Here is a 24,377-nt window from a genome sequence, read left to right on the forward strand (position 1 = left end):
GGGCACATAATCTGAATCGCGCGCAAGTCGCGCGTGAACTAAGCTTGCAGTTTCTGCAGTGAGCTTCAATGGCGAGATGAACGTAAATTGTAGTCTTGTATAAAATTCACTTAACCACGTTTTAGAAGATGGCTCCACCTCGTAAGAGAGTGACTGGTGACAAGAAGAAAAGTAAGTTTAAAGTTTATTGAGTTTTTCACTTGTTTTGATATGATCGAGTTCATATTCAGGAAACTCACCGCGTCCCAAACAACAACCTCGAAATCCCCCAAAATTAGCTCATTACACGGATCCAGACGAGCTTGATCTGAACAGTTTTAATAGTGCTGTTACACTCTGAAGAGCAACAGAAACTCTTACATGAGAAAAGATACCAAGGAAATCTTCGGAACTCCTCTTGCGTGCTAAATTATCGCCCTTTATTTTATTAATGGATTCTATACAGTTTTATTACCCAAACAATGAAGTAGTCTAACGCGGTTTGCATTTCACATTCAATGCATTTATCTAGCTATAAAGGCGCAGATGATATAAATGATTTCAAATTAAATACAAAATAAATGCGATAAAATTTATTTTCCTTGGGAATGTCCGAGTATCTTGCCTTTCTCCGTTATAATTATTTATAAGCTTGCAATTTTTTTTCTCAATATGTAAGTTATGTGGAGACGTGGACATGAATAAAGATGAAACAGGTTGTTGTTTTGAACCGGATGTGAGGTGGAGCATAATTTACATGCAGTAATTTCGCAGGTGCATAATGTCTTAAAATATTAAAGCCTAATTAAATATTCATAACCACTAAGCTGAAAAAATATTGGTTTAAGACAGTGCCTACTAATAAAGAAGTATTTTTGTGTGGTTTATGACTATGCGGGGAAAGCAGATCTTAGCAAGGGCTCTTGAAATCCAAAAAGAAATTTGGGGGTAACCATGCATTTCTTAGAGATATTTCAAAAGCAAAAATTGTCTGAAAAACGGTAAAATACAAAGCAATTTATGGTGTTTTTTTTCCCAAATTGAAGCTTTATTATCCTGAAAAATGCATGGCACTCCGGTTAGCCTAAATAGCACTCAGGTTAGCTAAAAATAGCTCCCCAGTTAGCTTAACCGTTAGCAGTTTATGTTAGGGGTTGTTCATGCCTCGCATGCCTCGCACGCCTCGCACATCTGCCTCGCATGCCTCGCTGGCTCACATATTGTACACACTCCTAACAATCCCCTGTTAAAACAAACACATTTTCCAGTCTCTTGGTTCCCCATCATATTGGGTTTCCACTGTATGACAAATAGGATGTGAGAGAGGACTTATCTGATGTGAGTTTAATTGGCCCAGCAATTAATACCCTTGGCTATTACTTCTTTTCTAAAACCTCACGCCAATAAAAACAAACAGGGACTCTAATGCTTGGGTAATTCCATTTGTTTCAGCTCAAACATAAGTAATTTGTGCTTTGCTTGATCTGGTTTGTTTTGGGTTTCTTTTTTTAAGAAAAAGTAAATAGGCCAATTCTTGGATTTGCCTTAACAACCAGTATGCATGCCACAGTCTAGCTAATTTGGAGCAATTTATATCTAGTACCCAAATTTTTGAAAAGGTGGCAGATGATAGCTCGTGTGAGTGCTCTTCCTGAAAGGACAATAAACCACAGGTTTAATGGCCCCAAGAAGGTTTAGAATGATGCAAAGAGGAAAGGAGAGAGAGGAGAGAGAGAGAAAAAAGGACTGTGCAACTTTTGGTTTTTATTTTGGTAACTTTGGAGATGAACAACAACAACAACAACAACAACAAAAAAAACATTTGTACCATGCTGTCAAGGAAGCCTGGCATGACTTGAGCAGACCCGTTTTCAAAAATCCTGGAAGATATTTAGTTCAATACAAAAGAATCCCAGTTAGACGGGTACAGTTTTGCATCAAACACACCAACAGCAATATAATAAAGAAGGGTTATGTTATGCTATCAAGTTGAACATGACTGACCAACTTGTTAATACAGCCAGATTTGCATGACCTGTTAGTGGCTGGATTAACAGGGTTCCTGGGCGAAGGGATATTATTTGTTTTTCACTATGAAACTTTAATTTTCTTTTGCAGATGGTGACAGTGCTCCCCCTAGTCCTCCCAAACAGAAACTTACAGAGTCAAGTAGATCATCACATCTCAAATGGATTGTTGTTGTGTTTGTCATAGTCCTAGCATCAGTGGTCGCTGTATTCATTTTGAGAGCACTAAACCAACAGGATTCAACGTTGAATCAGAAACCAAGAACACAGACTACTGAAACAGAGACAAAGTCATCAGAAAAGGCCAAAAAGAAAACTAAGAAAGCAAAACCAGCTGATCCATTGGCAGCAATAACTAATAACCTTGATAAAAGTATTGCGAAGGAACTTGAAAAAGCGCAGAGTGTTCTAGACAAAGGTCAGATCGGAGATGCTTTGAGGAGATTCGAAGGTCTTGTAAATAAATACCCCAAGAGTCCTAGGGCAATGTATGGAAAGGCACAGTCATTAGATAAACTGGCAGACTTAAAACAAAGTAATGAAGTTCTTCACCAAAGTATAGAAGCTTACAGCAGAGTTGTAGACTTGCCAGAGTGTCCTCTTGAGCTCAAACGTCGGGCGATGCGACGACAAGCTGACAGGCTTAGCTTTCTGGGCAAGATTGGTCAAGCAGCCAATGTGTTGAAGAAGCTCTTGAATCTGTTCCCAGGTGACTTGAAACTTATGAATGAACTGGGTGTACAGTATCTTTTGTCAGGCAGAAACAGGGATGCAGAAAATATCTATAATCAGGTATGCAATAAAAATAAATTATTTTATCATAAACAATCAGACACATATTTGTTACAACTGTTGTGTGAGAGTTTTTGTAGTTCCCAGAATAATCAAGGTCTCAGCTGGCAAAATGTCTATGAATAAATGGTAAAAATAACTGGATCCAGGTTCTTAGCAAGGACCCAGAAATTATACAGGCTGGAACTGATGGTATACCTGCCAACTCTCACGCCTTAGGCATGAGTCTCATGCCGGCTCACACTTGCAGGCCAATTTCTCATGCCTGATTGAGAAATGTGAGTTGTTGCCGTCTTGCTTGACACAATTTCCAAAAATATGTTAACTCAGACCCATGTAAGGAACGAAAACCATGTGTAAAATGAATAAATGACAATACCTTCCTCGCGATCTCTGATTTTTGACCATGTCAGTCCAAAACTTTGCAATTTTAGAACTATAGCGCTGATTTTATCAACTAACGTCGGTCCTTGTGGCTAAGCGTTTTCTCGATAACTTCGCCTTTGGCAGACTTTGGACGTCTTCGGACTCCTTCTGAAATCTTCGGAAATGATTGTGTCGTCTTCAAAACCCCAGCACTCCCATGATAAAAATCCCATGCCTATATCTCAGAAAAAGTTGGCAGATATATGATGGACATCTTCCATCAGTGCTTCAAGCAGAAACCATGTTTATCATCAGTAACCGAAATACTCAGATTATCTTTTATGAAGGTTGCTTCTAAATAATGCCTTACATATGAATATTCTGGTGGTGAAGTGCTATTTTTAAACTTAAGTTGTTTCTTTTCAAATTTTGCATGCAGACACAATAAAAACTCCTGCAATGTATCCATGATGGCACTGCTTCGTCAGTAGGGTCAGCATTACCATCCCTTGTGTTTATACATTGTATCGTCATTTAATTCCACACAAACTCAGGAAGCCTGAAACTGTAATACAAGGGATCAGAAATAAGGAAAACCTGGTTTAAGCACATGGTTGAGAAGGCAACAACAACCATCTGTAAACCCCTTAAGGTGTACTACAAAAAAAAAAAATTCAACAAATTCTTATCAGTTCCTCAGCGGGGTGGGGTGACATAAACATATGTTGTGCATGTTATGTAATGCATCTTAACTGACTACGAACCCCCCCCCCCCCCTCCACCCCTCAAAAAAAATTTAAAAAAAGGACAGTTGTAGAGGCTCTCCTTGCGACTACTCTCGTACGCGACGAGCTTTAGTTACGATTACCATGGTGAAACCCTGTTTGAATTGTCACTTAAACTTTGTAAGTAAAAGCTCTCGTAAGCGACCGCAACCACGTTGGGTAAAATTTACCACCTGGTCTTTTCCTTTGCTTTTAAGCTCTCGTAAGTGACCACTCAAAGATTCTGATACTTATTACGGCACTTCTTACCTTTTGTGATCTCATTTACAGTAATATAACACTACCTAAATTATAATGTTTGTAGATTAAGATCTCAAAACTAAAATTCAAGATGATTTTAGGCTGGATCAAGAGTGTTACCCAGGACACAGGTAGAAAGCTTTATGTTCGAAGCTCTGATACAGTAAGTGACCAGCTTCTATTGTTTCAGCTTATGGTTGCTTACAAGATTGCATTCTCATAAGCAATCAGCTCTAGCTACAACCACTTTTTCCTATTCCCGAGGTGGTCGCTTGCGAGAGTTTTGACTGTATTTTAAATTTTCCTGTTTCGGCTGCCAAAGGCAAAAAAATTAAGCATTGAGCAGTACTCATTTACAATGACAACGTCACTTTTTATTCTTGTAATTAGGTGGTAAACATGGATCCAAGGAATGGCTTTGCCAAGTCGCATTTGGGTTTTATTCTAAAAACTGACCACCTGCGTTATAATGAAGCTATTCCTCTGTTACATGAAGGCATCTCAAGTGGCGATACTGGGGCAGATGATGGTAGATTTTACTTCCATTTAGGAGATGCACTGACTCGTATTGGAAAACCAGATGAGGTGATCTATTTGATCATGATGTTTTAAATGTAAACTGAACTTGCTTTTTGTCTAATGTCTTCACTAGACGTTAAAAAAACCTGAGCCCTTGTCAGCTCAAAGAAATGACCTTGTTCAGTTTCGGCTGATCTCCGGTGTAATAGCCACAGCTGACATTGTGACTGTCACTCTTTTGTTTTGTTTTTTTTTTCCAGGTTGTTCTGGTTCTCGTAGTTCTCTTAGTTCTCGTGGTTCTTGTGGTTCTCGTGGTTCTTGTGGTTCTCATAGTTCTTCTGGTTCTTCTGGTTCTCGTGGTTCTTACACCAGAGATCAGCCTCAGTTTCCTTGTATTTGTTCTAATATCAAAGAACAAATACTCCTTACTTGTGCCCATACTTTTCTTATATAAAAGTACTGGAGAGAAGTTATTAAAATATCAAGAAAATTCACCTTGGGTGATCATATCCTAAATTCTCATGACCGCAGGGGTTGGATAACCGTTGATAAACACAAGGAGAAATTTGATGCTGATCACTGTTTAATAGGGCTTAAAGGGTTAATTGGTATAGCTGTAATTATTCCTTTTGAGGACTGCATGGGAACAATCTTTCTGTTCATTTTTTTATACAATGTGCTTAATATATTTTATGTCTTTGCTGTCCTATCTAGCTTATGCGTATGCGTATGATTTTGTTGCTAGTGAAACCAGCCTTAAATCACTTTGAGTTTCCTTAATTTTGTGCTCCTTTAAGAGACATGTTGCGGTAATGGTATAAATTCTTTTTACATATTAACAGGCTTACAAGGTTTATGAGGAGGCTGCAGGGAAAGGAATATTTTTGTCAGCATTACAACGCTCCCTCTACAATGCGGATACTCCCCTGACGGCACGGCCATGGTGGACCGCAGAGCAAACTGGATATCTGTCAGCCATCAGGTGAGACAGTCTAAGAAGATTATTTTGTTCAGAGTAGGGTAAAGTTGGATACCGTCAAACCAAAAGCCAATGGAAAATAAGGGGGGGGGGGTGCTTCCCTTATAAATGTAACTGGGGTGATTGCCATACCTTTTGGACCTTTTGGAGGGAGGGAGGGGGAGATCTGTGCCCCAGATTTCACTTATGATTCCCCAAAATTTGTTGTTGTTGTTGTTGTTTTTTATCTTGTCACACAAAAGAAGTTGCAGCATAGGACATACAATTACGTGTACTATAATATAAAGAAAAGTTGTGAGGAGACCTAAAAGGTACTCAGTGTAAAGCTTATAATAATTAATTATAATTATATAATTATTTTATGTGATTTGGTCTCTTTGAACTAAACTTTTGTCTTGTAAATTATATTATTTACTGTACATGGCACTGAGATAATGACATGGCATAAAGTTTATGGCAAAAAAGTAAACTAAAAGATGCACTAGGAGATTTAATATTATATTTCATTATTATAATAATTTTAGTCTTAACTTAAGAGATCTCTTAAAAGAGCAAAAAGAACTTGAGTTGACAATTTCATTGTCAAGTGCATTGTGCAGTTCCAGGAAATATCCATACCCACCCCATCAAAAATCATTGGAAATTCTGAGGGTGTGGGAGGCATCAACAGCCAAACTTTTTAAAAGTAAGTATAGAACTTTACTCTAGTCTGTAATTTTCCAAGCAGTTGGTAGGGAAGAAGGGGGGGGGGGGTCAGGAGGAGGTCGTCAAACCAAAAAACCTTCTGTGGGAGAGGTATGGATCCTTTCTGTAACAACACATTGTATAATAATTATACTGTAATTTTTACAGTCAATCCAGGTCACGCGTGAACAGTATTTCCAAGAATGAAATGAACAGTCGAATTTCTCTTTGTAAATGTTCGACGTGTGAATGGAATGTTGGACATTTCTCTGGAAATCCTTTTCGAAAAAGACGCATTAACTGAAAAAAAGATTCAAAATACTGGGAAACAATTGTTATTCTTGAAATATTCAATTTTGCAATATAAAGAACAATTCATAGCTTTATACCGTCAATAAGCTAGGGAAATTTATACGGGAACTCTGAAATCTCGTTGGCGATTTTCAAAACTGACATGTAAATTTCAAAACTCCGTTCAAATTTCAAAAATATCGTTCACACATGACCTGGGTTGACTGTAATAGTTCTGTAGAATTGTAAGTGGGGATTCGGTTGTTTCGTTATCATTCCGTTTTTATTACACATTATATTATAAAGGAAACTTGAAGCAAACTGGAAGGTCATAAGAGATGAAGGATTGTCAGTACTCGACAAAACATCTGAAGGGTTCATTCCTGAGGAGGAGAATCTGCGACAGCAAGGAGATTGGAAACAGTTTACTCTGTACCAACGCGGGAGAAAGAATAGAGCAGCCTGCCAAAAGACGCCACAAACATGCACTATTATTGATACAATTGCTGATGCTACAAGCTGCAAACGAGGCCAGGTAAGAACTGTGAAACTTCACTCAGGTTTGGAAAAAGTATCACCAATTTTTGTGAAGAATGTTATGATCAAACAAACAAAGCATACAAATGCAGTTCTTAGTAGCTTTCATTTCAATGGTCACACTTCAAGTTCAAATTCAATTCAAGTTTTTGTTTTAAATCTAACCCCCTTGATAAACTTTTTTTGCATAATTCTTACAATTATTATTGACTTAACAATATATTCTTAAAAAATTAACTAACAAACTTAATATATACAATAATTTAGCTGACTGGACTAAAATGGAGCATCCAGCCTTCACTTGTTTTGCTTTTAAATGTGACCATAACAGGCAAATGAATGAGAATTTCAAATGATGATTTTGCAAGTAAAAATTCCAAGCTCATTTTCCAATGCTCTATCGGGTCCGGTTTTCCTCCTTGAGGTAAGCGTGGGCCTTTTTCCAAACAGCGGTTGGTATTTTAGCCTAGGGAAGTCAACCGGAATGAATCTTGACATCTTCAAGTGATTATTGCAATAGTGTTCGTAATCTTCTATTTTAGAGTAAAAATTCAATAGACATTTCACAGCCCCTCTAAAGTTCATGCCTTTGACCCTGGCAGTTAGAAAATTGGTCTTTGAAACATTTTACCTGGCTTTGTTACTTCCATTTTTTGTACAGATCAAATATTCTGTGATGCTTCCTGGCACTCATGTATGGCCTCATACTGGACCTACAAACTGCCGCTTACGACTACACCTTGGGCTTGTCATACCCAAAAATGTGGCCATAAGGGTTGGACGAGAAACAAAGTAAGTTGCGTGTAAGACTAAGTTGGGATTATCATCCTCAGATTCAAAGGTTAGAACCACTGTGTACAACACGAGTCTCCTGTAGCTCAGTGGTAGAGCATCCCAACTAGTAATCAGAAGGTCTTAGGTTCGACTACTGACAGGAGCACTCAGGTTTTCCTTTCAAGTATGCCCGTGTCACTTATCGAATAATACATCATTCTCATTTATTCACCAGACTTAAAATATCCATCACATTTATTCCGTTGTGCATATTCCTCACATGACATTCCAATCCTAGCAGTATGCAGGATGTTCATCCCATGAACCTAGTTTATGGCCTTAGCTCCCACGAGTCTCCTGTAGCTCAGTGGTAGAGCATCTGAACTAGGTCTTAGGTTCGACACCTGATAGGAGCGCTCGGATTATTTTTTTTACGAGTATGCCAGTGTCACTTTTTGAATAATACATCATTCTCATATATAAAAATAGTATCTCAGAAAAGTACTGGTCAGTAGCTTTCCTTTGAATGAATGTTTGGTTTTATAAACAGTGAAATCTGGCCATTGACAAGAGATTCAAGACAGTGCTTACATGTTGAGAATAATTTTAGTCATTAGTGCTTCATCAGAGCAAATCCATTTGAAATGTCATCACTTGAATCTCTTTACAGTGGTAGCAAAATTACCTTAATTTAGTTATCAACTCTGATCTGTTGATAAAATTTTTAAAGTTAGTGGCAGTAGTTAGGCTTTTTAGGCTTTTCAGGCTCTTTTCTTTTTTACAGGGCCCTTATTGATATCAGCATTTTATGCTGAAGAAGTCACCCTGGTTAAATATTATTATTATTATTATTATTATTAAACATTCATTTCTACTCCCCACTGATGCAGCACTGCAGTAAGAAACTATACCTCTTTTAAATAAAATAAAATAAATTATAAATCACTTTATTTAAGTGTCAATGCATTTAGCGCAGAGCACTAATTGGGGACACTTTCCAAATCGAATTGGAATTTAGAAGTGTTGGTTTTTGAGGAGAGGGGAAAACCGGAGTACCCGGAGAAAAACCTTGCGGAGCAAAGATGAGAACCAACAACAAACTCAACCCTACATATAACGCCAAGTCCGGGAATTGAACTCGGGCCACATTGGTGGGAGGCGAGTGCTCTCACCACTGTGCCATCCCTGCTCCCCATAAATCCTTTGAATTGTCCCGTACTTTAAGCATTTCATTTACTTAAGATTTGTTCCAGACTGCAGCATTGTGATATTACCACAGATAATAATAGATTTATTAAAGGGGGAGTATCACGCAAATTTGATGTCAATTCAAAACCCAATACTGTTTGTCTGTCAACAGAAACATAAAATAATTATCTAGTTTTGTTATAAATTATTACCCTAGTGCAATAAAACTGTAGATTAGTACCTCTGGCTAGAGACAGAGTAGGTCGGAATGGATTGAAACTTGGAAAATGTTAGGCTAACGTTTTTTCAAGTTCTCACATTTTTGTTTTTAAAATGCACTAAAACAGAACACGAGTTGTTCTTTTCAAGAATTGAGTTGATCTCTTTCCTCTCCTTGTTCTAAAATTGTTTTTGTAGCTATGTGAAGGTCTTATTTCACCATTTTTAACCAAACAGGTCAAAAACCCCATGAGACTTTCCTTTTAAGTGCATACAATATGCACCAGTGCATCAATCAGATGGCACAGAGATTTTTTTTCCAGGAAATTAAAACCTTAACAAGTTTTTTATACCCAGAAGTTTCACATATCATAGGCCCCCTTTGGTGACAAAAGCCATTCCCTCAAAAATTCTCCGCAGAGGACCCATTGGGCTGTCATAAGCAATTTTTACAATAAATCTTATTCAAAAACTCAGAAATCACATACTGGACAGCAGGTTTAATTAGCACTTGAAGTCACAAGAAGGAACTCAAACCCTTGAACCACATAATGTAATCCATTAGGTTTACTTGAGAAGGCCTAGTCATGAATACAAATTTGTTTTATTTATCCACAGGACATGGGAAGAAGGCAAAGCAATCATTATTGATGACTCGTTTGACCATGAAGTGTGGCACAATGGATCAAGCTTTAGACTTATCTTAATTGTGGACTTTTGGCATCCAGATTTGACCCCCCAGCAGAGGGCTTCCTTATCACCAATTTAACAATTTTGCAGTCAATTTTAGTTATATCAAGTATTACTATTGTTCAGTCAGTTTTTAAAGCAACTGAGATTTTAAAAAAGCCCAACATTACTAAGATTGTCAGTTACTAGTGTGCAGTTGTACCACATGGAATCACTGTTCAAGAGCTTTCATTCAGTGGGGTAACAAATATAAATTCCAGACTTTGTGAGATGACGAGACAAACATTTTTACCTAAAGTCTGGGACGGTTTGTCCCACTCAAGAAAATGTGAGCCCAAGAATTTTTAGATGTTCCAGAAAAGATCCATACTTTGCCAAACTCCCCCCACTGAAGGGATTGGAAATTCCAGCTGGGGGGGGGGGGGGGGAGTGGTTCTCAAAGGCCAAATAAATTAAAGGGAAGTATGAAGCTAAATTGGAACTTCCAGAGGGGGAAGGAGGGGGATCTTTAAAAAAAAAATTGTTTGTGGGGGAGGAACTACACATCACCATTTATTTCAAACCAAGACTTTGTGGTATCAATCAGTCTCAAGCCTTAGGTATAAACAGTGACCTTGTAGTATACCCCAACCAAGTCATCAGTACTGAGTTTGAGTAATAATCCCAGCCCCAAGTTTAGGACCTTTAAAGAATTTTACAAACGCTTTAAATTCCATGTTTGAGGTTCAATAGAGCTGAATTTAGCATTGTTAGATCTATATATGAAAAAAAAAACTTGTCTGTTTGCCAAAAGGGATTGTAGTTCTTCGAAAGGGAAACCGCTTTATAATAAAATTGTCATGTAAGCTAGTGGTGATGAAACCCTTCATCTGTCAGTTATATGGAGAGCTTGAAGGTTTCTACAACTGAGGTACAAGAAAAAATTATTAGCTACTTTGGGCTATGTATTTCAAATCTCTTGCCTTTTTCAGTAGACAAACAACAACTTTATGTTTGTTTCTTTAGAAGAATTTGACTACTGCATGTATTGTTTAACAGTTCTTATCATGGGATTTTATTTGTAAATATAATCATACATTACTGATTTTAATTTTACTTAGTAAAATGAATTTACATTTTATTTAGAATCTTGAAACAAATCAAGTTGATGTGTTTAACAGTTTCTTGAACATTTTTGTTGCAGAGAATTTATAGAGTCATTTTATAATTTTTACTCCTATTAAAAAGTTACATTTAATGGAGCGTGTGTTTGAAGTTTTTGATTAAACAAGGAAAGGCTGGTTACTAAGTGTACCAGTGAAAAACTGTAAATATCCTTTTCCTATCCCATTCCCCTTCTACGATTAAAGTGATGCTCCTTCTGCTGGGTCAACCCACGAGACTAAGGAGGATGTTAGCCAGACAGAGCCACTGTCTTTAGTATGACACCCATGACCTGTTTTTACAGTCAATTCACATCACGCATGACCAGTATTTCCTAGAATGAAATGAACACTTGAATTTCTCTTTGTAATGTCCGACATGTGAATGGAATGTTGAACATTTCTCTGGAAATCTTTCCAAAAAAGACGCATTAACAGAAAAAAGATTCAAAATACTTGGGAAACAATAATTATTGTTATTCTTGAAATACTTAATGCTGTAATGTAAAGAAAAATTCATAGCTTTATACCATAAAAAACTAGGGAAATTTCTATGGGAACTCTGAAATGTCGTTGGCGATGTTCAAAACTGACATGTAAATTTCAAAACTCTGTTCAAATTTCAAATTGACTGTAAGTGGAAGAGATGGTGAAGCATGCAGTCTCAACTCTAGTTATAAGTAAGCAGTGAGAATGCACATTATCTGCCCACCCTCATATACCTGTATAGCTTATATAGAGGAGTACCCCCTTAATACCCAAGACCCCAGGGGGGTACTCCGGATTTTAAGTTACGGGATGATTGGATGGGGGCAAAAATGAAAACCCCAAAAAATTCCTTGACCCCCATAAAATCCAAATTCTAATTTCCGAGCCTAAAAACTTTCCAGAAAGCATTAATTGATTTAACACGAAAAATAAAAAGATAAGAAATTGAGTATTTGTGTTTGTTTATTCATCATACCATCTGAAGTTATCTTTTCTGCATCTGGTAGTCATTCTGACAACACTCGAGACACCCAATGTTAAAACAGCCACAAAACAAGTTTGGTTGTACTTTATTCGCTGAACTATGCAGCCACGATACTCAGGCACTACCACAAATCTTCAGATTGTTTTGAATACCCAAAAAAATTCCTACTAAAATCAAGCCACCCAAAAAAATACTTGCCAAATTTTCCTACACGAAAAAATCCTTCGATCATCCTCGTCACTTGAAATCCGGAGTACCCCCTCTGGGCCCAAGACAATCTCCCATAAGCAACCGCTTTTCAGTACCACCTCCCTTCACAGGTCCATTTTCCACAAGCAACTGCTTTTCTTTTACCCAAGGGGTGGTCACTTGGTCAAATGAGAGTGGACATAACTATACACGTCAGCCATTATTTGCTGACCTGAGGAACTTACGCATTAAGCAGACAGTTTTTGAGGAAATACTTTAATGCAGATTAGGCAAAAAACAGTGTAAAACGCCAGCAATTGTACAGCATTTACTCTATACTGGTCAAATCAGATCAAAGATCATCGGAAATTATAGAATCACAATGTATACAAGGATGATCAAGACATACAGACTTCCTTTAACAACTTCCAACGAACAAGTCCATCAAATGACCGTGTCACTAACAAGGAAGCATGCATCCACGCTGATTACGCTACTAGAGAAACGTTTAAAGCTTCACAACTCTTGAAAGACAGATCTTATATTTCAGCATTGACAAGACCTAGTATTGCTTTGTTAGCCACTAGCTTGTGGTAAATTCCATACACTTTTCAGCTTAATGTCTACTTAACAACAATTTTAAAAAATGTTTATCAAAAACAAAATTCCTGCTACAAAGCCAGGATAGGAAGTAGATGGCATGGCTTGAAAGGCTTCTTGTTGCATCCAGACCATTGCTCTTCTTAATGATATTCTAAGTTATAACACAGCTGCACCACACCCCGCACGACACGTGTTCATATCCTGCACAAATCGCCAAGTATCGCTATCAGGGTCATACACTTCAACACTGGAAAGCCTATGAGCGCCATCAAATCCGCCCAATACAAAGATCTTATTATCATACACTGCCACTGCAGGCCAGGCCCTGGGGGTGCTTAAAGGTGCTATTGGCTGCCACTGGTGCGTCTGTGGGTTGTACCTCTCCGCAAGATCAAAGTAATGATCCGTGCTTCTGTTCCGACCACCAAGAGCATACAGGAAGCCATTAACAGCTGCTAGGGTCATTCCTGAGCGAGCTTTTTCTAATTCCGTGACAAATGACCAGGTGTCAGTATCAGGGTCATAACATTCTACACTGGCTCTGTCGCTGTGCACTCCCCTGTCATAACCACCAGCAATATATAACTTCCCTGCAGAGAGGCAACACAAACAACTCACTTATTGGGTAGAGCACTCTTCGGGGGAGGGGGTGGAAGAACTAATATTCCTGATTGCTTCATGCTACTGAAACTAGGTTAGGCTCCAGTGTGGACTACACATGGCAAGAGTGTAGTAACAGCCACTGAAGTATCCTTGGTGTGACGTGAAGGGGTCATCCCTGGCGGGGATACTCTAAACATTTTTGGGTGTGGGTGTGCCGCTTTTTTTCTAGCAGTAAGTACATGTATAATGTGCAGTTTCAGAAAATATTATTCCATACTCCCCCACGGAACATTTTCTGTTTTGCATCCCCTGTCCCCCCAGGAAATTCCAGTTTAGCTTCATACTTTCATTGCGTCTAAATTTTTTAGACTTTTAACCCCCCTCGCCAAGCAGGAATTTCCAATGACCTTCCATGAGGTGGAAATGGATTTTTTCTGGAACTGCACAATCTTTGCATCGCAATTCGTGCCAGGGCTTTCTGCTCAGTTTGTCTATTTTTATAACCCCTTGAATATGGAAAAATTAAATTTGACTACTCTTCTGCATACTATGACTACGAAGTACAAGAACCTTTTTGGCAAAGCCTTGCCACATAGCCCAACATAAGGGGAAATTCCCATGGGAGAGGTTGGTATAAAGACATTTCTCTGAGTTCTAAATTAAGCCAAACTACAGCTTGAGTAAGACAGCTAAATGGCTTGGTAACTCCTGTGAAAACCAGAGCACAGAGAAATGATAAAAATAACGTTAACCATCACACAAATTCAAAACAAGACCAAAATACAATACCTTACCAAACAAAGAAAAAGAAATACAATTTGCTCCGGTACTCACAGAAAGACACATTTCCTTCACACAAAATATATGGCCCTAACACATTACACAGGAATGTCGCTAAGACTAGAGCCAGCTACCGACAAATTTCACCCTCTGAAAGAGATCTTATCACCAGCCAAAATTTCAACAGAAAACAAATACTGGAAGCTAATTTTAAAGGTGCACAGTCCAATTGCATGTTTTTACTGTCATGCCATTGAAAAACAAAATCGAAACCATTCCATGAATGAAGTCAAGAAATTAACATGTTATAGATGATAAGTAAAAAGTGATAAGGAAATCTGTCCAAGTGTCAGGTCTGTGCGGTATTCCGTACTTGAGTTATTCGACAAAATGTTTCACACAAATTTATAGAGCTTAGTATGGAGACGCCATGTTGGTGTCCCTCTGAGGGGCACAAACATGGCGGCCGGAAATAGGAAAAAACATCTGGAGTTCACTTTTGCCAGAAAAGAGGTTTGTTTGCCCTCGTGAATTTTCGAATGTTTAGGTAAATATTTCTCCTCAAACTTAAATTGTTTAGAATCAATGCTGAAAATCACCCTAAGAGTCATGTTTTAAGATACGGAACAGCTCTGTTACGGCTGTCCTCCTGATGTCACGCACAATGAAAACTCAGAAATTGAAACTGTTCTGTTTTCAAATGGAAGTACGACATTGAGCTAAGAAATTGTGAAAAGACATATTTTTAGGTAATCCTTTCTTGAATGGAGGTAAAAATTTTGTAGGCCTCCCGGTTTTGAATTCTACAATTTGGTGACGTCACGTGAAAACCAAGAATAAGCTGGCTGGGTTTATTAATGATCCTGCCAAGGTTTTTCTTAGCTTCATCCCTGAATACACTAGGTTGTGTGCAGCAAAGTATGCAAACGTATGACTTCTGGGTGGGCTTCCCTTAATCTATTTTGCATACTTTTGCGCTATCACCCATCCAATCAAAAGTTGTGCATAGAACTTGAGTTGCTTTCCTTAAAGCTACTCTGATTGGATAGACAATTGCTCAAAAGTGTGCACTTTAGTGGGTTCAATAGGTTGTACTTTCGTGTGCTGTGCTGTATAATCACGATACCAACCATCACAAACAGCTACTCCAGCTCCTGATCGTTTCCTTCGCATACACTGCACAGTGCTCCAGTGATCCGTCTTGGGGTCGTATCTCTCAACATAGTTATAACTGCAAGTTCTATCTTCACCACCAAGAGCATAAAGATAGCCATTTAACGCTGTCACCGCAACAAATGACCTCTGGATAGCAATGTCTGCCAGTGAGATCCACTGATTCACGGCAGGATCATAACACTCCACATGCCGAACGTACATAGTATCATCATGAGGGGTACTAACTGCACATTCTCCACCCACGACATAAAGCAACCCATTGAGACTACAAGCACCCACAGCAGTTCTGGAATATTTCATGTTTTGCAACACAGTCCATTCATTAGTTAGGGTGTCGTATCTTTCTAAGCTTGACAACTGACAATCAACTCCGTTCCGACCACCTATGACGTACACAGCTTGTGGTTGGGCGCGTGGAAGAGTCATATAGCGAGGCAGATTGCGGGCACTTTCGTTCAACACTTTGGCCAGCAAGAGCTGGCAATCCGCATCATTCTTGATGATTTTCGAAGGAAAAACTCGCGCTTCCAGAAATTCCAGGCTTAACAGCGGAAGTCTTACGTTGCTTAAAAGCTCAACAGCGTAATCTTTCCGCCGGCAGAAATCGTGCAAAATCCATGCTTCGACAGCTTCGAAAACTTGGTTCTCGGAGCGAACCTGAAGAAGGTCTTCCCTCAAGAGGTTGCGCAGTTCTTGTTTTGGTAGTTGTAAGAATTCCTCACCTTTCATGACATCCAAGAAGTGTTGACGGACAAACCGATAAGCAGTTTCTTCTAGTTCTGAACAGGAATATAAGTCTGCAAACGCCCGAATCCCGAGGCAGTTCGATGCATCTAGGTGTGTCTGTAGAAAACCACAACAAACAGTTCGGAGGTTTTGCAAGTTTAGCAGCGAAGCGGCGGATAAAAGCGCTTGAACATTCTCTACTGTTACATCGATGGCTCCTGTGTATGCAAAATCGAGTAAACTCTCCATAACATTCGCTTCTACCCCTTGTAACTTAATATCCTTCATGCCACTTTCCAACATACCATTTGTAAACATCGCTCGCAAGTAAGAACTTGCTCCTGCAAGCACTATTCTGTGCGCGGGAAATTGGCGACCGTCCACATGCAGAACAACATCACACAACTCGCCTTTCCTTCGAAGATCGTTCATGGTTTTCAACGTATCGTTGGAATGCAGAGGAATGTTGAATCTGCGACGCGCCGACATGGCGTGCTTTGAGAGATTTCAATATAATTCCTTGTTCGAATATCACGGCCAAAACATCGCTTTCGTTGTTTTGCTCGATTCCCTTTCGTAATAACCAAAATAAGACGCCATCTGATTGGTTCCTTGGCGTAATAAACCCAAAATAACAACACAATTGATTGGTTCGTAATCAACCCTTCCTGGGTTTACCGCTGGATTTGTTGCCAGAACCGCGGACTCAATTTTCGTTTTTTCACTACACAGAAATCATGGTACAGTTCATTTTTAAAACACGGAAGACGCGGAATGCATGTAATTTAACAATTATTTCTCTGGGTGGAGGGGGGGAGAGATGGAGTCCATATCAAAGTGGCGGGGGTGCTTGTAGGAAAGTTAGATAACACCTAAAAGTGCCAGAATCGATCATCAGAATCTCATTTTGTGGGCGTGTTCAAATTCATTTTCACCTGTACCAATCCAGTGATTACCTGATTACTATTCTCGTTATTTCTTCTGGATTTGGATACCCTAAAAGGAACCGATTATTTTTTTTTGTTTTGTTTTGGAATGGGATAGATGACAGCAGTCCTATTCCATTTTAGAAATATTTTGGTGCTGGGTTTGGTTCTCCCTCCGATTCCAAGGTTCCTCTGTTACATAAATTGCGTAACGTTGAAACTGCGTCATTGAATCATTGGTCAACAGTTTTTCTAAATTATGTGTTTTAGCTCAGGCAGATATTTGTGGTGGGTGAACAACAAAAATTCCATAAAATCAAATAAAAAAATTTGTAAATTTAATCATTATATCTTAGTTAGATGCTATGAAACTTTTGAATGCAGGGTACCACACGACGCAAAATAAACTGTTCTGAATACGTTTCGTTGCCTGATCTCTTGTAGTAGAAATGCACGTGCCAGACGTCACTTTACGTGTAAATAAACCAAACTGATAACAGAGCTAGCGCTGACACTACGGCAAAGGGCTTATTTATTTGGGCCAATATGTAATCTATATGTATCTTATCAACCGTTGTATACGCTACGTTATGTACACTAGTTAACCATTAACCGTTTATGTTTACGTTCAAATTTAATCTTTTCAGAGCCGTTAGTTTTTCTCATTCTAACTCTGGCCCTGAAGAAGACTAGTTGTACTAGTTGAAATATTGGCCCAAATAAATAAGCTGTTTGCCATAGTGTCAGCCCTGCAATCAGTTTAGTTTACTTAGATACTGTTACACGCTATTCAATCAAGGTCTGGATAGCAGAAGAAAAGTTAAAAGTTTACTGAAGAAAAACGACAACAGTTTGATTTTTAAAGACAAGTTTAGACAGCTTTTCTGCGGTCATCATCTGCTTTAAATCAACATTTTTGTACGTACTTTATGATTTCAAACTACCAAGACCACAACGACACGACTTTGAGAGACGTCGAGTCTTTTGCAGAGCTGAAGCAGTAAAATACCACCTCCACCATTTCACCCCCTTCATCATCGTCGCTAAGACATCTTCCTAAGTTATGTAATTAACTGATTGTTACGTATTTTGTTTTCGTCTTCCACGTTGTAACGTTGGCTAATTTTTTTATACCTATTTATCAGTTGTATTTTTAAATTTCAAATTGTAACGTTTTTGTTTATGTAACTTAAGCCTTTTTTCAGGTATCTATTGTAACGGTTTAAAATTGTAACGTATCTTGCCACAGGGTCAGTCTCAAACATACCTTGAAGAAGAAAGGCCGTGCCTTTCGAAATATTGGAAAATATATTTCCCTGACCATGAAATCAGCCTTGCTCTTTTTTTTAGATTATTTGCTTTACAATTTTTTTGCTGATTAGATCCTCCACTACAGGATGCGGTACTTTTATTTTGTCGCGGTGGTCCTTGCAAACACAGTTTATCACTGGTTTTTACTGAATTTTCAACTGGGTACAATTATCGACATAACGCATACGAAGTCTGCTGCATCATTAACACAGATCATTACTTTGATCTTGCGGAAAGATACAACCCACAGACACACAACGAATAACAGCCAATACTTGAGTCTATATTTAAAGAGGGTGACGCTTAAGAGCGAAAATACACTAAATATACAAAGAACTCGTGTGCCTGTAACAAAGCATTAATATTTACAAGCGCATAACGGAACATTACACGTCTCTTCACTGGATTAGGAAACTGAAGGCGCGATTTTAAATGAACCAGGGGATGCATTAGATGGTTAGAGGCAAGGTTAGTTTACCTTACACAGCAGAACTTCTTGAACTGCGGGCACGAAAACCTCACGGATGGACTTTTTGTTCGCGTATGAAAATGAAACTGCTTTTCGTAAGATTTTTGGACTGGATTGGAGGCCCTTAGAGGTAAGATAAGTTTTTGATGCCGTTTCTCTATCGTATATATGATCATCAGCAATTTTTGTGCTGGTTGTTTTCCCTACATCCCGGGCAGATTTCTAGCTTGTGCCAGCGCAAGAAATGCTAATGGACCTGGCCGATAATTTGAACAATAGCCTAATACTACGTAAAATAGTTATCTGTGACCTGATGGCTAATGTATTGTAAAATGGGAAGTGTATGGATCTTCATTTTAGTTTGTGGCCTGTCATTAAATGAGTATGGCCAACCCCACAACCCCTTAGCTGATCTACACCTAAAGAGTTTGATGGGGGCATTATATCTCAAAAAACAGAAAAGGGTCTTGTTCATCTTGTTTTCTCTTGAGCTCTCTGTCGAAACCGAAAATCAAGACAAGGCTTGCCAAATTTTGGGAATCTCATGCATGCATGTCACAAACACTGCTACTGACTTGTAAGGACGTAAACAGACTAGGGTTTGTTTCTAAAGGGAAAATTCACATGTCGGTTCTTTAAAAACTGAAAAATCGTTCAGGCTTTTACAATGAGTGCGTTCGATTGGCCGTCAGTTCCATAATAAGAATACATACGACGATTATTCAAAATCCCGGCCTGATAAGAGGTTTTTGGAGTAAGAAGAATTCAAAATGGGTCTTGAAGAAGATTGTGAATACGTCTGCTTAAATTTAGCCAAAGCAAGAAATCTAGAAGCTTTTACCTTTACTTTTAAAATGGCCAATCAACCAAAAATGTATCAACACACAAAAGAATACAAACGCAACCGGCAAACCTAGCGAAAGTTCACCGCGAAGCTTGGGTTGTCCAGTCAATACAACACAGAGAGACCAATATAAAAATTACAAAGTTCAGACTTAGACAGTGAAGTTTCACAAAAATAATCTGAAAAACACTAAAAGTTGTTGCTTAAAAATTGTACAAGTAGTCGACTCGTTGAAGGTTAGCCTTCTTCATCGAAAACGATTGGCTAAACTTTTCCATAAATTAAGTGAGTGTACGTGGTCATCAAAATCTAGACCTCAATATATATATTCAGTACGTGGATGATAGCAGAATTACAACAATGGATATTTATCTTCATAATCACCCTGAGATCATGATATTTACTTTTACAAACACCTTAAAAGTACAAATATTGTTATTTGGATATCTTCATCATATCTTTAAAATGAACATCAGTTGCCATGAATTCGGTAAAAGAACCCAAGAAAAGGAACTAAAAATGATTAAAAACAAGAGCAAGAGTTATTTCCTGGAAAGGACCGACGAAAGGTCAAGTTGAGTAAAAACTCATCAAAGTAAGGTAAACAAGGTGTTATCATTTGTGGGAAAAACTCAATTAAGCATACCTTTGTGGTTAAAAGTGTTTCTACAGAAACGAACGGCTGCTCATATCGAATTCATGACCAGAGAATTTATACGTTAATCACACATTAAGAACAACTAAGTCGAGCTACAAGGTGAGACTAGAAATTGATTAGTGTTATCTCTAGAGAGCTGCGTAACGAAGGAAATGAGTCAACTGGTCTTTTAATTTTCTGTGATATTTCCCAAACCGAAATGTAATTTGTAATAAGTCCCAACACCAAATAAAATGCCTTTAACTATTTTAACCCCAAATAATTGCGTTGTAAATATTTTTCATCAATAACACTTTTTATCATATAACACTATACCCGCTTTCAGACCAAAACGGCTGAAAAACCATACTCTTTGGGGCGGCACATACCTATATAGGGGGGTAGCCCCTGGGGAGGGAGGGGAGCGTCAAACTGAAGCATAGCTGGATTGTGTCGCATTTTCACGACTGGATTGACTATAATGGGGTTGCATTTTCAATAGAGTTACTTGAATGGGTTCACACATTTTCGGATTTTTGGGGAAAGAAATTTCTATTAAGTAGGGATTCAAAATGGTCAGAAATTAACTAAGATAGGGTCTATAACTGGCCATAAAGTAGACTACAATGGGGCAGGGGCTCTGCAAGGCCAGTGGCACATACTCAGCAAAATTGAACCCAAGTACCCCCTCCCCTCCCCGGGAGCTAGCCGGCTTTTGCTGTGCCGTTGGTTTTGAAGCTACAGTCCTCCCAAGGTACCAAAGAAAGAAACAGTCTTTTAGATATATTTATCAACAGATGTCATGTGGTTAACATGTACACAAGTAAAGAAGACAACGCTGAGATCTGGAGATCGTGGAAGTGAAAACAGAACGTCTGGCTCCCAGAAGAGTATAAATACATAATAACATAATATGAAAAAAAATTGAATGCGAAGTCCCCAGCGGGTGGAGCAGCAATGTATTTGTAATCATGCGGTAGTCTTTGTGTTCGACCCTGAATAGGGGCGGAGTGTGTTTCTTTTTTATCGCTTGTCACGATGGAAATTTAAAGGTAACTTTAAAAAATGTTCGTGGTTCAGCTTAACCCTGCTGACGAACGATTAGTGATTTCTTCTGATTACCTGAAAGTGGACTCAGTCCTCTTCTAAGGACTGTGGAGTGTCTAGTCTCCAATGTTGAATCTTACTTTTCTTGCTGAAAGTCCATGGAAAGGTTTGCGAGACAGTGTCTTTGAGGCTCTTCATTAAGGCTCTTCTCATTCAAATTTGGCTGAGGAATTGCCGCCAAGTTGTTGGACTTCTGTTCAATCAGACCTTTTCATAACAAAACACCCTCTGTGGTCTTGAATGTCGACTGAATCACAAAACGTAACACATAAACCGCACATAACTCCCGCATGAACAAAAAATTTATAAACTGATAAACATAAATTGATAAAAAAAAAACTAAAAACGGAAACTGATAAAAATAAACTGATCGCTCGTCATTCGATAAAAAGCGAAGAACGACAAATATCCATTCAATTCTTGCAGTCAGAGGGAAGTCTTTTCCGTTTTTCATTTTGTTGCAAGTTTTTTATTCTTCATGGCCAACATCATCAGCTCTACTCATGGAGAACCTTACTTTGTAACGATTTTTAAACAAAAAAAAAAAATCAATTGATAAAAATTCATTTGCTCACAAAATGACACAAAACAATCCACGGACTTTTTATCGCCCGCAGCCGGTGCGGGCTTTTCTGAGCCCACGATTTTCGATATGCACGTTGCTAAGATCCCGAAGGGGAACATAGTGTTTGTGCCACATTTGATTGGTCGTTTTGAATCGGTAATACCTCGGGAACCTTATCGGGAATTTTTCAAAATCTACTATATAAGGTCGCCGACAACTGAAATCTATTTTATTTCCCTACACAGAAGATTCGTTGAACTGAGAAAGATAATTGGTAAGTAAGTCAATGTTTACTTCTTATCATCACCTTCTTGTGAATAAGAACTCTTTGATAACCTGATCACATATGTGAATCAGTTTTTACATAAATTTACTTTTAGGAACCGATAGTTTGACGAAATAATTAGAATTAAAGAGAAGATTAAGTAAATACGAATTTATTACTCTTGATTCGAAAAATAAAGCTGTAGCCTTTCGACTTAACGTAAACGCCATTTTACCGCACTTGACATGGCTTTAATGGAAATATCTCGTTCACGTTTCAAGCAATCCAAAAACTCTATCTTCATTCCGTGAATCTATGTTGTGGGGTGTTTTGTGAATTTTTGGGTGATTTTTGGGTATATTTGGGAGGAGAGAGTTTTTCTAGAAGGATTGGTTAAATTAAGAGAAATAAGAAATATTGAAGAATTAGTGAAGTTTTAAAATTAGAATTTGTAGTAAATAATTAATTAATAGACGGACACCAAGTTAGTCCACTAGCAACCTGGGGTGCTCTTGCATGGGTGTCAACTGTCTGTTAGTGTTCCAAAAATCATTTTCTTTCTTCTATCCCTTCTTAAAACCTCTTCAAATTTCATTCAAATTTCGGTCAAGTCTTCCCTTAACCACTTTTTGTTCATGCATGTTGGAAAAACGCGATCCCATATCAGAAAGAGAGTCGAATGTTTTCTTAATCTATTACAACAGTGTGTTTTCAGCGATACAACCGGCGACAACGTCATTACGAGAAACTCGTACCATTGTGTTACTGTGTATGATGAAAATAAATAAGTTTATTTAAGTAATTGACAGTAGCTTAGGGTGATCATCCGTGGCCCTTTTTCACGACTTCATACATGGAGAATAAACTATATGAACCAATGTTTTTTTGTTTTTCCAATTTCAAAATAAAGTACTTAAAAATAACTTATTCATCTTACAGAACGGTGGTTGTATGAGCGACACAATCTTTTGAAAAATGTTAATTATCATCTAAACAATAATGTCCTATAGCAACAAACAGGACGTCCAAAGCATGTATAAACTCTCACGTAAATTACTGTATTTATCAACTCCGCCAAATAGGCTTTTTTACTTTTTTTATTTACATCGAGCACGTGAAAAAGCAAAAAGGAAAGAACCCTAGACTAAAATTGCAACATTCTGATAAAACTATCATAATTATACTACAAGTCAAAAAAACTAGTACAACATGTAACAGAACTCAACAGAACTCGGCCATTCGGCTTTTCGAGCATGCGCCAGGCTACTTTTCGCATGCTTCTCGTGTGCGTTCGCCTTTTCGCTTTTTGTCCATCGACTGGCTATTTCCTGTTTGCGTCAGTCTATGTCCCTAAATGTGTTACAAGTAAAACCATGCAAATATTTTACCGTTGTGCAAAGATATTGAAAATTTCAGGCATTATGTGGGCAGGATGTGTGGGCGATGTAAATGATCTAACAATATGTGCATGTGCGGTTGCCGGTTCAGGCCGGCGGAACTTTCAAACTGTTACGAGATGATGTCACCTACAGAATATGTTTCCGCATCGGGGCTCCCCCTAGTTCCACTTCCCGGCTAAACTTGGAAAGGAACGCGTAAGTGATCTTATAAGTGAAGGATAACCGGAAGTAGCGTTTGGGAACAACCAACCCGGGAGGTCCTAGGTTCGAGTCCCTTTCGGCCGCCGTTCGAATCACTTCGATTTGTTTCACTTTAGCCCCTTTTTCAAATTTAAGGTCATGCTATGAATAGCCAATCGATCCGCCTCCTTCCAGTTGGGATTTTCACTATCATTATTATCTATTACTGATGGGAAACTTCGAAGTAATTAAAAATGTCATTTTCTTATTGTTTCTGTTACCGGCGTTTGAGAGCCCCTAGTTGCATAAAGAATAAGAATAAATTAAACAGGAATTTGTTGGTTTTTTAATCACCACCGTGAGCGAACAGTAAGTTCATTCAGTGTTTATCAGTAACACTGAGTGAACAAT

General features: G+C 38.3%; 2 protein-coding genes across 2 annotated transcripts; one reads left to right on the plus strand and one right to left on the minus strand.

Annotated features, from left to right (window-relative positions):
* Positions 1-17: 17 nt before the first annotated feature.
* LOC146480809 (aspartyl/asparaginyl beta-hydroxylase-like) lies at positions 18-11,311 on the plus strand. Its single transcript, XM_085109153.1, has 7 exons — positions 18-171; positions 2,098-2,798; positions 4,580-4,774; positions 5,551-5,690; positions 6,969-7,197; positions 7,861-7,991; positions 9,999-11,311. The coding sequence occupies exons 1-7, from the start codon at positions 129-131 to the stop codon at positions 10,147-10,149; spliced, it is 1,590 nt and encodes a 529-aa protein (XP_084965279.1). The 5' UTR covers positions 18-128; the 3' UTR covers positions 10,150-11,311.
* Positions 11,312-12,634: 1,323 nt separating this feature from the next.
* On the minus strand, positions 12,635-16,906 carry LOC146480810 (kelch-like protein 12). The gene is made up of 2 exons (XM_085109152.1): positions 15,491-16,906; positions 12,635-13,567 (listed from the first exon to the last, which is right to left on the minus strand). The coding sequence occupies exons 1-2, from the start codon at positions 16,749-16,751 to the stop codon at positions 13,134-13,136; spliced, it is 1,695 nt and encodes a 564-aa protein (XP_084965278.1). The 5' UTR covers positions 16,752-16,906; the 3' UTR covers positions 12,635-13,133.
* Positions 16,907-24,377: the final 7,471 nt, after the last annotated feature.

The sequence above is a fragment of the Pavona decussata genome, unplaced genomic scaffold (assembly GCF_977016875.1).
Source record: "Pavona decussata unplaced genomic scaffold, jaPavDecu1.1 SCAFFOLD_52, whole genome shotgun sequence".
In the NCBI taxonomy this organism is placed as follows: Eukaryota; Metazoa; Cnidaria; class Anthozoa; order Scleractinia; family Agariciidae; genus Pavona; species Pavona decussata.

Bases quoted from the DNA above. Each gene is read 5' to 3' on its own strand.
- LOC146480809 (XM_085109153.1), top strand. From the start codon at position 129: ATGGCTCCACCTCGTAAGAGAGTGACTGGTGACAAGAAGAAAA. The intron at 7,198-7,860 runs GTAAGAACTGTG...TTTTTTGTACAG, and splicing joins CAAGCTGCAAACGAGGCCAG to ATCAAATATTCTGTGATGCT. The intron at 7,992-9,998 runs GTAAGTTGCGTG...ATTTATCCACAG, and splicing joins AGGGTTGGACGAGAAACAAA to GACATGGGAAGAAGGCAAAG.
- LOC146480810 (XM_085109152.1), bottom strand. From the start codon at position 16,751: ATGTCGGCGCGTCGCAGATTCAACATTCCTCTGCATTCCAACGATACG. The intron at 13,568-15,490 runs GTTGGTATCGTG...GCCTCTCTGCAG, and splicing joins TGGAGTAGCTGTTTGTGATG to GGAAGTTATATATTGCTGGT.